The sequence below is a fragment of the Corvus brachyrhynchos genome, unplaced genomic scaffold (genome assembly GCF_000691975.1).
Source record: "Corvus brachyrhynchos isolate BGI_N302 unplaced genomic scaffold, ASM69197v1 scaffold26, whole genome shotgun sequence".
In the NCBI taxonomy this organism is placed as follows: Eukaryota; Metazoa; Chordata; class Aves; order Passeriformes; family Corvidae; genus Corvus; species Corvus brachyrhynchos.
In genome coordinates, this window is record NW_008239324.1 from 11560679 (window position 1) to 11575260 (window position 14582).

A 14582-nucleotide genomic window follows, 5' to 3' on the forward strand; every position below is an offset into this window, starting at 1 on the left:
TTGCCTTGCCTATCTGCTTGCACACATGATGACAATGAAGGTAAAAATCAGAAAAGAGCCACAAATCTTCTGAGCATAAAAAATCTTAAATCAGATTTGGTACATTTTACAGGAAAAAAAGAGTATTCACCCAATTAGAGAGACAGATTCTCTCTGGGCATGTTTAACATGTGCACCTAAAGGAAGGAGCTGAATACAACTGACAAAGATCAATATATATTTTGTTGGAATAAATGAATTATTCAAGAAAACGCCATGAATTAGACATGTCCCTTGTTCTTTTCCCCAAATCCTCCCCTGTAATGAAACAAGACTGTTAATAAAATGTGACAACTGTGCAGTAAGACAGAGATTCCAGTTCAGCTGCTGGAGCAAGCACACAGTATCCCAGCAGGAAAGGCACCCACCACCATCTCCCCTGGCCTTCAAGCCAAACAAAGATTTGTTTGTAGTTTTCCCATGTGCTCTTTTTAATGGCTAACAAATAAAGCAAAGACCAGTGGCTGTCAACATCTTAAACCCTTTAAAACTCCTCCTTAATTATTATATTAGAAAAAAGATCTTTCCAGAAGGTCAGTGAATATGGAAGGGAAAGTTTATTCCCTGATGGCTGTCCAGTGTAGTGCTTAAAATAAGGACACAGATAGATGGAAAAATGTCTGATAAATCTTTCTTGCAAGGCAAGAAAGTCATTGCAGTTAAATTTAAAAAACAAACAAACCAACCAACCAAACCACAACAACAACCCTGCAGCCAAATGAAAGGTTTTCCATGGGCAGTAATGGCATTTGCTATAGGAAGACTTAGTTGTACCAGGAGAGACTACACAACCTATGTGTGATCAGCAGAAATACATAAATACTTAAAGATTCCAAGGATATCTTAAACCACCATGGCTAGGAGCATTTCCTTTACAAATGACCCAGCTCTTCTACAAATTAATGATTTTCTAGGGAACAAGAAGTCATTACTCTGTCTTTAGTCTTCTCTCTTAAAAAAAACCCAATAGTTCAATAGGTGTAAACTAAGATTAACTAGCACATAGGACTATGTAAAATCAGCACCTGTCTTGGTAATTTTCACATTTTAATGAAGGAATGTTCCTGCTTTGAGATTCATCCAAACAGCAAAGATGTTCAAACTAGATCTTAGTTCTTGTAAGAATTTTAATATATGTGAAGCACCTTTTTTTCCCCTCCGTGATTACCTAATCAAAAGAAATCCCTTAGTGCTTGACACCGTGGCTTTATCCTTTGGTAGTCATTTCACAAGACTGCCTAACAAAAAACACCGTTTTCCCTTCTGAAAATCCTCTGTGAAGATTATGACTTTCAAAAGACTCATCAAAAGGAATTAAAATAAACCCATGTTTCTGTTGATACAAAAAAAATAGTACCAAATGTCTTGAGTCTTGACTCCTTACTTTTATGAACTAAATAAAATCCTTGGAAGTCACATAAACCCCAAAAATAGCAAGAATACATGTACCAGTACCAGAAGGTAAGAACACAAAAGTCAGGAGAAACATCTTACCTGTACTCTGTCAACATGAACCTTCACTCCTCCAACAATTCCCTTTCTAAAGGCTGCCAGCATATCTAATATGGGACTGAATCTGCTCCCTCTGAAATTTGAAACAGAATTCCATTAATCTTGCAGTTGGGTAAATCCCACACAGCAAATCCTGCTCTTCTCTCTCCCTACCTTATGTTGTCTTCCCTGATCAGTACCACAAACAGGGGCCGGCCGTGCATTTTCCAGTACTGCTTAATGAACTGCAGGGCGTTCTGGGCAGGAAAGCATGTCAGTCACAAAAAATCCCAAACAACACAACAAGCACAACCTACCAGAACACACAGTACAAGACAGTAAAAGACTGATAGCCCTGAGAACACCAACAGGTTAAAAACACCTTAGCTACTAAAGCACCAACAGGTTTCTGCAACAGGTACAAGCTGCGGTCAAGCCCTGCTATTTCCTAAGTGTTCTGAAAATAGTCCTAAGCAAATGTATGGATCAGGGAGCAAACCAGGAGACAGTGCAGTGCTCTGAACTACAGGCAACGACCTAGAAAGGGTGTGAGGGGATCCAAGGCTTGAATGCCAGGGCATGGAATCACCAGGGCCACCTTCCGTGCACTGACATCGCTGCTCCAGCCCAGGGCACGTGGCAGGTGAGCTCTGCACTGCTGCTGACCTTACAGGGAAGGGGGGCAGGTTTTACTATTTGTGCAAAATCAAGTAGTGTTTCCTCCAGGTAAGGCTTTCATATTTCCTGTAAACACCAGTCTTGTTCCTTTTTTCAGCCAAGAACGTTTGTTCTCCCAAAGAAACAAATGATAATTTGCTTGCTGCCCTGAAGTACTCCCAATCACTTTGGGGGCAGTTTTTTTGTCACACAGAGATACTCACTAGAACTCACACTGGGCTGACAGGATATTTGTCTCAATACACTTTCTAGCAGCAAGTTTTTGTATTACAATAATACACACTGTACTGCATTCCTCCGTCAGTCTTCTGTTTTATCAGACTGCACAGTTTATTCTTCTACAGACTGTTTTTGTCAGTTATTCAGATGAGAAGTTACAAATACCTTAATGTCATCAATCAACATCATAACGTCCTGAGACATGTAGAAATCACTGAGATCAAAAATGATCGAGTAGCAAACTACAGTCTTCCCTAGTATTCGATAAATCTGTTGAGAGAGAAAACTTCCATTTATCTTCTCTTTAAAACATTCATAAGGGCCAAATACAAGGACTTGAAAGTCAGATACATGCATAAAATAACACTACATGTCAATTCTAGTTAAAATCATACAGAGACTAAACGTTTATCTAAATACATAGCAATAACAAGAATATAAACTTTTCTTGCAACAACCTTTGATGTCCCAAGGCAGCCTATGGGTCTGTCCGGTCTTCCAGATAATCCCAGTTTCTCATTGACTCCCAAATGGAAGTAAGCCTGTGAGAAAGAACCATGAAAACTGATATAAACCTAGATACAGCCTTTCTCATGCTCCTGCCATGTCTCACAAAGAAGGCTGTGTGCAGTCTGCTTTGATTAGAAAATGATTCAGAAAATGTGGCTGTTATTTCTATTCAGGGTTGGTTTTTTTAAAAAACACTTCTTGTTTCCTATATTACGTCTTCTTTTTAATTTCTTGCTCCTATTACTTTTCTACATAAGTAAAATATTTATTGATTTTTCAAATTGCTTATTGAAATAATTTTTTTAAAGATCATTTGCATGTATTGGCTAGCCGAATTTGCCTTCTGTAATGCTTTTCCAGTGTGGATACATAACTAGAAGAGTAACATAAGAATCCTTTAAAGATCTTTATTCAAATGTTAGTACAAATCTGGAAAATTAATGCATCAGCAACACAAGCAAGAGGGAACTATCTCATTATTCATAGCTTGATTCTTATTAGAGTTATGTATGCCTAGCATTACTTCAACTGATAAAATTTTGCAAAAAATAATCTTCATTTATTACAGTGTATGAAAATAAAACCATAAGAAAACAACTAATCTGGGAGCAATAGAGTGTAAATGTATCAGCTAAACCTGACTGAAAGATGTAATTTTTCCTTATTTGGCCCGGTTTAGGTAAGGAACCCATCATTACTGCAGAATATTCAGAATTCTGAAAATTTTCTGAAGTCCAATCTTTCTTTATGTTATAGGAAGATAATTCAGAAGCAAATGGAAGCAAACACTTGAACAAACATTACACTCAACAGCTTTCTATTGCTGTCAGCTTTAGGCCTTCCTGATCCTACCACATGGTTCTGCCTTAATACCAAGAACTATTTTAAAAAGAAAATAAACAAAATTACCCACATGACCTGTTCATCCAGAGTCAGGAACAGTGTTCAAGTGGGAAAGGATGGAGACATCGGAACACTGACAGCTTTCAATAACCCATCTGCGCATAGCAAAGCCAAACAGTGCTGAACCTCTTTCTGTGGTAAATAAGGGAGACTGGAAGAATGGCAGTAGACAGGGCAATTTAACACTTAAAGGAGCTGCATTTTTCTGGAATGCAGAACATCAAATGCTTTCTTAACAAAAGCAGAGCTGCATTAGCGTTGTGACATTGTCTCTCTCCTTGAAGACTCTTTAGCTTGAGGCCTCATGTTTACACACAGGCTACTAAAGCAGTTTCCTCTTCTAGTGATAGTTCTCCATCCTGATCTGTTACAATCAAAGCTCAGATGCAGCACCAGGCACTGTAACAATGCACAGTTTCATTCAAGTCCAGCTGCTTCAAGAACCTTTGGTCTTTCATTTTTAATAAAATAAAAGCCCTCAATTCTGGATTACTAAAGCTGCTAATAGCAAGAAATGGCTGTGAAAGCAGACTGGGCTGTTGGGTTGATTTATGAGCATGAACCAAACTGCAGTGGTCTTGCACACCATCTGTTTCTGTGCTCCCTTTCCTCCTCTCAGTTCATGCCAGGGGTATTCTGCTCCTCTCCTGTGCTATACTTCCACTCCAGATGTACATTTTCCTATGTATTACGTGTGTCTTGTCCCATTTTATTGTTTATCTCTTCTTTCTCTCTCCGCTTTGTGGATATGTTTACTTGACTTCAAGTTCTACTTTCAATCCCGATCCATTTGTTTTACAGCGCTTTTTTGGACACGTGCCTGTTAATAAGTCCAGAGATTTAAACTGCTATCATGTGCTACTTAGAGCAGTTCAAAGGTTTCTGATTAAATTAAATACTCCTTAGAACTGACAGCATCAGTGTAGGAAATACTGAGATCCATATTTTCCATGGATCAACCTTCTGTTCCCCAAAATACAATGACTTCTCCATCACTGGCTTCCTCTCCCCACAAAGGATGACAAATAATACCAGAGTTTTTGTTTATTTGCTTTTTGGTTCATACTGATTATTGGCATAAGCCCAGAGATCAAACCCACTTCTCATAACACCCCAAACACTCTCTCTACTTCACAGCTCTTATTAGAGCCTTTATTAGAAGCCCATTAGGAAGAGGTGTTGTAGCAGATGAATTAATATTTTTATGGCATTCTTTGAAAAGTAAATTTTGATGAGGCAGATGTACCTACCCATCATGAGGATAAGGGAAGTGTCAGAATTGCCAGATATCTCAACAGCTTTAGAAAAATAAATCCTAACACAGACATTTTCATAGATAGGAATTTAATTGATAATAAAACTTAATGAAGGTCTCATCTTTTTGTCAGGGAAACTAAAGAAGTGATGGATGACAGAGACAATATATACTTCTATGGTAAAGTTATGGAGTAGTCATTTGTTAAACCAAAGTTTCAGGTACAGAATTCCAGGACAGATACAGACAAAGAGAACATATTTTGGAATATATTATCAAGAAAGCTAGTGAGTAAAAATGGGTTCAGAAATGAACAAGGATGAATGGAAACATGGATATTTCTCTTCTCTCTGTTTCAGTACTTCTCAAGTGTTAGTGGCAGCCATTATTTAGGGTAAGCATTTTTCTGAATAAGCCACAGCCAGGTTTAGTACACCTGTTATCCTTGCAAACTTACGAGACCTGAAATATATCACTATATTCTCTATCTGTGAGTTTACTTTTTTCCTGTGTCCTACAGACTCCTGATCCAGATCATGGCATTGGCCATGTGACTTGATTTCTGAGGGAGAGCCCCACACGGTGCGTGGTCTGTCCTACCTCGGGACTGACAAACGAGAGTTTGTCACTGCACTGCCCCCAGACATTCATCGCTCTTGTGTGAGACCATTTGCACAACACAAGGTTAGACAGGAGCTTTGTGGACCTGATCTACAAACAGGCCTAAAAGGGCCAGCCTAGGACTGTGAGTCAAGTCCCTCAGGAGACTTCTTGTCCCTATAGAAAACAAGGCCTTCAGGGAGGATGAAGGGGATCCTGAAGATGATCCTTCATCCCAGTAATTTCTGACTGTGGGATTTTAAATGTGCTCAGCGAAAGAGTTAAACCAAAAAGGATTTCAAAACCGAAACTTCCTGGATATAGTCAATCCAAGGGAAAACAGTGACAGAGATGTGGATAATGCCTGTTACAGGGGCTGCACTATGAAATCCTATGATGGTTTGTGCCTACTGCATTAACCCATTTCTTTGACTATTGCTCATTTGCTTGTTTCTCCATTGAGATTCATTTAGTTTACCAACCTACTAATATTATTAAAATTTTATTATTCATTCATTATACTTTGAAAGTGGCTCAGGCAATAAGCCTAATCAGATAATATAGAACACATGGGCTCCCACGTTCCCCTGAAAGCTCCAGGCATCTGTAACTTCCAGTGCCAGCACACCTTGCAACTGCATGAGGAGAACACAAAAATGTAGGTAACAGCTTAGGGAGATACAAGGGTAATAGCTTGATATAAATCCTTATTTTTACAAAAGAAATATACAGATGGATTAATCATTTTAAATGCAGAATTCCTTACTTTGACAAGTTCTTTCTGAGCCCATATCTGAATTGGTTCCACCTGCTGGGGGGTCTGAGTTTGGATTCCATATGTGTTCAGAAAAACTTGGAGGCTAGAAATGAAATACAGATAAATTTAATGACAAATCACAGAATAGTTTTAACAATTCTCTTGGAAGCACATATATACAAGTAGCAGTATTTTATTCTACACCATTTCAGATGTATTGTTCAACCCTTCCTTAATATATAGGTACTTAACAAAAGTAAATACATACCGCTGGCTTTCTGCTATCAGGGCCACATGTACCACCACATCATTTTCTAAAGGACCCTAGAAAATAATGAGAAAATCATAACTAGCATTGCTAACTAAAGATTGTACTCAATATAGCATGACCAGGGACAACAGCTATTTAAACAATTCCCAGCTATGACAGACACCACTGTCTGCATTGCTTTCTTTTATGGTGTGAGCAAATTGAAAGATTTGTAAACCTCAAGACTACAGGAATACTACCAATAATACTCTGCAGGACACAATTTTGGGAATTAGTAATAAATAGACTTCTGGTAATCATTATATTTTTTGGATTAGTTTGGGCGTTTCTTTAATTAAGAAGAACTACATGGGGAAAACATTTTATTTCATACAAAAATTTAGAATTTATCCAATCAATATATCTCCTATATGCCTAATATGACCTAAAGGTTTGATACATAATTTTTTTATGAGTGAAATTATTCAGCTTTTTGGGTAAACAATAAAATTCACTTATGAATAATGACCTGATGATTTCAACCCTTTACTCTGAAAAATTGTCATCAGACAGCTGTTCTTTAGTGACATGAAAGACATATTACATTTTACAGAGGACAGCTGCATTTCCTTGCATTATTACACAGACACTTCATGTTTGAAATAAATACTAGCATTTTACATCAGGAAGCCATGCAAATAGGAGTGAATTCAACATGCTAGGTGAGATCATTGACTTGACTCCCTGGGTCTCGAACTGGCAATGCACCTTTTCTGTCACTGGCAGAATGAGCTATGAACAACCACCCTAGTCCTTGTTCACTCCTCTGGCATTCACTGGCTGTAAAATGACAGAACTAAAGAGCAGCTCACATTTTCATTGCTAAAAATGTTTCTTGCCTGCTTTTGAATAGAGACTACCAGAACATGAATGACAGAAATTAAACACATCTTCTATCAATTGTATAAAAGGACAGCATTTTTTGTGATGATAGAAGGGTAGACAAAGATTCAGAACAAGAAGTTCAGAGGGAACAATTGCTTGCTCAGGCATCTGTGAGCCTTGGTATCAATAAAGATCTCAGGGATTTGCAGAAGAAATTCTTGGTAACATTTTCCCAGAAGTCTGTCAGCAACACATTTGCACTAAAAATTTTGGACTTTTTGCCACATGGAATAAGTTTCTGATGAAAGTATATGCACAAAGACACCAGATGAAGAAGTTGGAAGTGACATTAAAAGATTTTCGTGTTCAGAATAAGATCATTGTGCTATCACTTGCATTAATATGAACAGTAGGAAAACTCAACCCAAAACTCGGCCATAATCATTGTGTATAAAACAAATACCCCACCTGAAAATGAGAGAGCCCCTTCCAAGATTATTGATTTGTAGACAGCCTGTCATCTAACCTGGGCAGTGGTCTTCAAGTTCAGACTCAATTATTACCCTCTAAATAAAGAACTTAGCAGGACTGTGTAACCATAGCCTGTAAAACGTATATAGCCCATGAGTTCTGCCTCTCACACACAGCCAAGGACAGGATTCATTTACAGCATTAAATGGTGGTTCTAACACAGGCCAAGACTACACAAATGCACAGCTGGCACAACACAAAGTCTGTGTTAAAAACTACTAGATCTTTCAAAGTATTGTGGGAAAAATGTAACTATCATTGCAGCACAACTACAGGATTGCTGCAACATTAAACAGAAAGTTACTTTCACTGTCATTTGACATGTCACAGCCTGGAGGATCACAAGGAGGGGCCTAGAGAAACACAGATCAAAATAACAGATAAAACACTCAAAAATGTAAGTCACCCTTTCCAACAATGATTGTGCTAGATAGCATTTCCTGTATATTTTTAAAAAAAGAGATACGGAAAAGCATTAAACTGCTAAATATTCCACTAAATAAATCTGGTTGTTGTTAGAAGTTCCATTTTAATGTCTTGGCTTTCTCATTTGTCTAATAAGGCCAGCTCAGATTCCCATAACATCAATCACTGTCTCCCTGAGACACCACAACAGCCCCCCTGCCCAGGCTCCCCCTCCTGCCTTGTGTTTCCACCTTGGATCCTTGGCAGAAGGGTCGGTTTCAGCTGCATTCTGCATGCTGTGCAGATGATAAATATACCTCAGAAGAACAAGATAAAAGACTGATTCGTTGTTCTTCCTCTCCAAAAAGAAGAACTTAAAAAAAAAAAAAAAATCATAGTTTTTAACAAGGTTATAAACTGTTGGAGGTAGGATAAAGGGAAAAATCCCTTACTCCTTTCCTGGCACAAGCAGAGAAAGCAGCTCAGTATCAGCCTTTTGCTGCACTCTCTCTGCACAGATGTTACCACTGTGCCTTTCTGCTTTACACTGCCAGGAAACCTCAGAACTCTGAAAAAACCCCATTCATTGTGAGCATGTGAGAGAGGGGGCAGAGCATTGAAGAGCCCCGATGGAAATGGTACCCACCGGGCTTTCCAAGCACACGGAGCGAGGAGAGGCCAACGGAAACAGCTCACAACAGGAGAGACTGCACTGCACCCCCATGACCCACCTGGCTGCTCCTGACCCACAACCCAATGGTCACAGAGCTGCTCTGGCAGCACTGACCACTGCTGACCACCCTGTGCCCATTGGCACTGAGTTGCTTTTGGCAGCACTGACCACTGCTGACCACCCTGTGCCCATTGGCACTGAGTTGCTTTTGGCAGCACTGACCACTGCTGACCACCCTGTGCCCATTGGCACTGACACACCAGACCCCTGAAATCAAACACAGCACACCTATGTGCCTCAAATTCCAAGAGAGTGTTTGGAGGTTTAGAATTGTGTTAACTGTGGTAGACAATTGAATTAACAGGAATGAAAGCAAGAATATGTTTATAATTAATATGACAAAACAAATCATCCAATATGGTTCCATCCAAATTAGACATGCTCTAATCCTAAACATAAAAAATCTTAAATTCTCTCAGTCTACCTACAATTAATAATTTTAGTTCCTTCTTTACACGTTATCTATTTCCCTGAAAATAAAAAAAAAAAAGCAGTCTATTATTTTGAATATTCTCTTCCCAATTCTCTTCATCAATAGGCATTCATCTTAATTCCCGGTAACTGAAATGAAATCCTTACAAATGATTGCTAACTCCACACAGCAAAACATTAAAAGAATACAGTCATCACATGCAGAGAATTCAGTCAATTAATTGTAACCGTAAACACATATTTCACCTTAACTCAGAAGATAAAATAGTCCTACTCCGGCAATTTAGTCAGATTATGATTTTTTGTTAAAAATGAAATTAAACATGAGACAGCAATAAACCGTCTTTCACATGTGCCAGTAAAATACAAAACAATTCCAAAAAACCCCCACCCTACCTCATTTCTCAAACATTATTGTTACCATCCAGGCCCTCCTCCACACTACATCCTCCCAAAACAGAATGCAACAACCCAGACTGAGTTATAATCTCTCCCAAATCTGGAGACAGTAAAGAGAAGTAACAAAATAAGCTCTTCTAAGGAATCCAGTTCTACAGAGTCACCCTGAACGAGAATTCCCTGCATTATCTCCTTTCAAAGCAAACAGAGTATGGATGATTCAATTTTTTTTTTTTTTTAAATTCCTGAATGGGCTCTAAGGTGACCATTAGGACTGCAAAGCAAAGGAGAAAGAACCTCTCTGACTGCTGTTAGACCTCATTGTGCTTTGGAACACAGACTAAAAAAACCTAGCAAAGGCAGCCCTGCTCTGGCACCAACCACACTGGCACTTGCCCAAGGGCATATGAACACAGCCTCCTGAAAGTGGAAAATAGGGGGTTTTGGCATTGAATTAGGAGAAAAAACATTTCCTTCAAACTATAAACAGACCAAATTAATATTAGTGGCCATTAGGTTTTTACTGTACTGCTCAACTGATGCCTCAGTTTTCCACAAGCAATGAGATTGTCCTCTGATCTGATTTTCTGATGCACTCACAGCTGTAATTATACATAGTTATATATACAGTTTTCATAGCACTTTTGCCTTTGGGGGTCTATATTACCTTACTTTCCTTTGCCTAATTTTTCATTGATGCTTCCAAGCTGTAAAAGTAAGGTTGGCATATTTTAAATACTTTCCATTGCTTGCTTAAATCTACACTATTATGTGGGTATCGAACATATTTTTATAGAGGCACCAAAGCCACAAATATATTAAATTAATCACATTTTTTCAGTGGCAAGTGTTTAGAGTTTATAGTCAATGCAACCACAGTATGAAAATATGCCTACATGGAAAACACATTTCTTGAAGAAATATTTACTCAGCACAGAGTTTCAAATAAAAATTTTAAAAGCCTTCTTTTTGGTACATCTCCTGCCAAAACACTGTATCACAACAAAATTTATATACATGGGTATTTGAAAGTTTTGTGTATCCTTGTTTATGGCTTACAGGAATAAAATTTAATACAAGTGGAAATACTTTTCTGTTCAATTTAACTGAAATTCTTTAGCTATATGGAAAAGAGAAGACATCATTAAAGAGAAGAAACTACTTTTGATTTCTAAAGACATCATTAAGATGTGCTGTGTTCTCATTTTGTATGGTATTTTTAGTCATTTTCCCTGCACTTTAAGGCAAATACTAGATACTGATTTTGCATAAATTAGCTCAATTAGATAAAATGGCATAATCAAATATTCAGACAAACTGTTTAAACAAATCTAAAATGTGGATTAAAAAAAGCCAAACTCAAGACTCTTCCTGGAACTTGAAGACCTTTGCTGATACAGCTCACCTGAGTCATGTCAGGACATTTTTGCATCTTTAACCTTCTCTTAATGATGACCCATTTGACATCTGCATGAAGGAACATTTTGCCCTGATACTGCTGTAGCAGTAAAACCACCCAAAATACTTCAGCAGCTGTTTCAGTACAAACAATCCCAAAGAAATTCCACAACCACCTGGCTGGCCTTACCGGGACATGAACCCTTCTGGTCACCATCTCTGTCACACTGCTGCTCAGAGGCTGCAATGCCAAAGGCCTGATGCCAGAGGCTCCATTTCTCACTAACTCAGAAGGGCATCCCTTCCTTCTAACCCACACTGGGAACCACATCTTGGATAGTTTTGTCATTTACATATTGAAGAAACACGTGCACAGTCATCTATGGCAAAGGAATATCACCACTGGGAAGAACAGAGCTATAAGCAGACCTAGGCATGCCCAGAATTTCCTTCCTTCTTCATGCATTGTCTGCAGATGAAGTAAAATATCAAAAAGCTGTTTAAGTTATTTTCAATGCATTCAACACTGTTGACTTTTGAAGTCCCTATTACATTGCTGAATTTTACCGGGTAGCTGCATTTTACTAAGTTCTTTAGTGACTCAGTAAGTGGCCCTCGATGAGTAAGTTAAGAGAAAATAAATTACCATTGTATTATTTATTCTCAGTTTTGGGAAGCTCTCAGGGCAGAGGCTATTTCTCTCTGAGGATGTGGAAATTGCCTATCACATACTGGGTACCCCAAATAGCAGTAAAAATACTTTTCTACTAAGACATTTCCTGATGAGTCATAGAGTGCCTTTAGAACAAAGCCTCATCTTCTTCAAAGTGCTCAGCTGTGGCATATTAAAAGTGACTGGTTTGAAGAATCAAAGAAAGAGGAATTGGATGGGCTGCAGCAACCCTGACTCAGTACAGGCTCCTCCTGAGGGCACCCCTACAAGGGCCAGCAGCTCCCAGGTTCTGTCACATTCATAATCCCATGATGTAAGAACAAACAGAGAAACCAGGAACAAATGACATCACTGAGCTTTCATTATCTCACAGGAACATGGCACAAGTGCTGCACTGTGAACAATGAAAGTCTCATTATGAATGAACCAACAGCCAGGCACATGAATTACCTTGGTAACAGGAAATAGTAGGAAACTGAGGGGATAAGCAGCATTTGGATAGAACAAGAAAAACATTCTTCAGTTCTGAACTTGGAGTGAATCTTAAGATAAATACTTCATCTTTTATGCTTCAATAACAAATTCACCATGCTGAACAAGGAACTTCTTAAATATACATGCCTCATACCAAGAAATAAAAAAGGCCGAAACACATATTTTAGTACACATTTCCATACACACAGTTCTTACCTCTTTAATAAAAGAACTCCCCTACATACAGACATGTTCATATCTTGCTATCCCATCCACTACAGATTTGAATTAACTGTGTTTCAAGAAGTCCCCATCCCTGGTCACTCACTCCTGCCATGCATTTAATCCAAATACAGGAGCACATGGAATCACAGAATCATTAAGCCTGGAAAGGACCTTCACAATCATCCAGTCCAACCATTGACCCAACACTCCTAAACCCACCACTGAACCCTGTTCGTAAATGCCACATCTGCACATCCTTTAAATACCTCCAGGGATGGTGTCTCAACCACACCAAAAAAAGAACCTCATCCTTGTAGCTCTTAGGAGCTCTGAATACAAAAAATATTAATATGTTGCAGTTGAAATTACTTTGAAGGTGTAAGAAAAGCAGGCTCATTCTTGCCTTCCTGACATAACTCAAAGACACATACTTATTAGCACCTATTTAAACATACATTTTATCTATCATTTTGACTGCATCACTTAATTTGAAGGCAAATGTGCATCACTTCCCCAAAACTGCAGCTGTTATAATCTTCCTTTTAAAAGCACTCCTCCAGCAATTCAGAAAATGTACACACATTGAATACTTTCCTTGAACTTTAACTGCAATATTAGAGCACTTAGATGACAATTTTCCTGTAAAAATACTGTAATACTAAGCTAATGCTTACCTGATTTGAAAATCTCATGCTGATGTTCCGCTGGTCCTCGGGGGGTACATACCGGCCAATGGGGTCGAGATCTTTAGGACTCACTAATTTATCAGCTGAAAGCAAATGACAATAAAAATACAGAATGACTTGAGTACTTTCTGCAGCTTTTGTGAAGAAGTCATGTCAACTTGTGTGTTGTAGTTGGTTCTGCTTTGTTTTAGATTGACTTATAAAAGCACATTCTGAAAAATTCAGAATTCCATTAATTTTAAAATGAGTGACTCAAGCATTGTTCTTGCTACAGCTAATTACAATACTGTAGTATATAAAACCAAACCTTTATTTGCTCACAAAGGTATGTTAGTAGATTAGATGCAGACAACATACTCCACAACACAAGTCACGTAAAAAGCCCTTAATTCACAACCATGGAATTACTCTAGAGCTTTAACTATAAACTTAATGACCATCAAAAATTGTTTAGCTTTGAAGAAAAGCAGACAGCCTCTATCTCAAGGTAATCACATGACTTGAATCCTGGAAAGGACAAGAGATAAAGGTACCTCTCAGTATGGTATCTCACGAAGAAATTGTGAAAAAAAACCTAACTAAAGGTATTTGAAAACTAGCAAAGTCTATGTGGTGTTTTTTACATGGAGGGTGGAGAAACCCTACCAAACCTAAAACCCCAGTATTTTAACCCTCTCCTTAAAAAAAAATTAAGCCCTCCAATAAAAATATACTATTAAAAAGTTTCAGCAAATTCCTGGAATACAGGTTCATAATCGAGTATGAGCTATTATACCCTTAAAATAAGCATTCCCCTGCCAAAATTGTATTTTGACAGGAAACTGTCCAAACTTCATCTAATTTCTGCTACAGAGTAAGTCAAAACACATTCTCATTTCTTCTATCTCAAAGTCAACAATTTTGTACCTATTCTTAAAAGCCCCAACCCAAGGGAATAAGGTATTAATCTAAACCAGGAGTGACTCATGGCTCCACTCAGCTCCATGAGAAAACCAGCTCTGCCTTGATCAGAATGTTTCTGAATGCTACACCACAGAGT

The 14582-nt window shown here is 38.3% G+C and overlaps 1 protein-coding gene across 4 annotated transcripts in view; it reads right to left on the bottom strand.

Annotated features, from left to right (window-relative positions):
- The window catches only part of PHKB (phosphorylase kinase regulatory subunit beta), a 68327-nt gene that overhangs the window by 18749 nt on the left and 34996 nt on the right, over nucleotides 1-14582 (bottom strand). For all 4 annotated transcript variants that reach the window (XM_017740989.1, XM_017740990.1, XM_008638802.2 and 1 more), the window contains 7 exons: nucleotides 13532-13626; nucleotides 6721-6776; nucleotides 6462-6555; nucleotides 2886-2969; nucleotides 2593-2697; nucleotides 1705-1787; nucleotides 1534-1624 (listed from right to left, as the gene is read on the bottom strand). In XM_017740989.1, the coding sequence (XP_017596478.1) occupies nucleotides 1534-1624; nucleotides 1705-1787; nucleotides 2593-2697; nucleotides 2886-2969; nucleotides 6462-6555; nucleotides 6721-6776; nucleotides 13532-13626 (608 nt within the window). The remainder of the gene's footprint in view (nucleotides 1-1533; nucleotides 1625-1704; nucleotides 1788-2592; nucleotides 2698-2885; nucleotides 2970-6461; nucleotides 6556-6720; nucleotides 6777-13531; nucleotides 13627-14582) is intronic.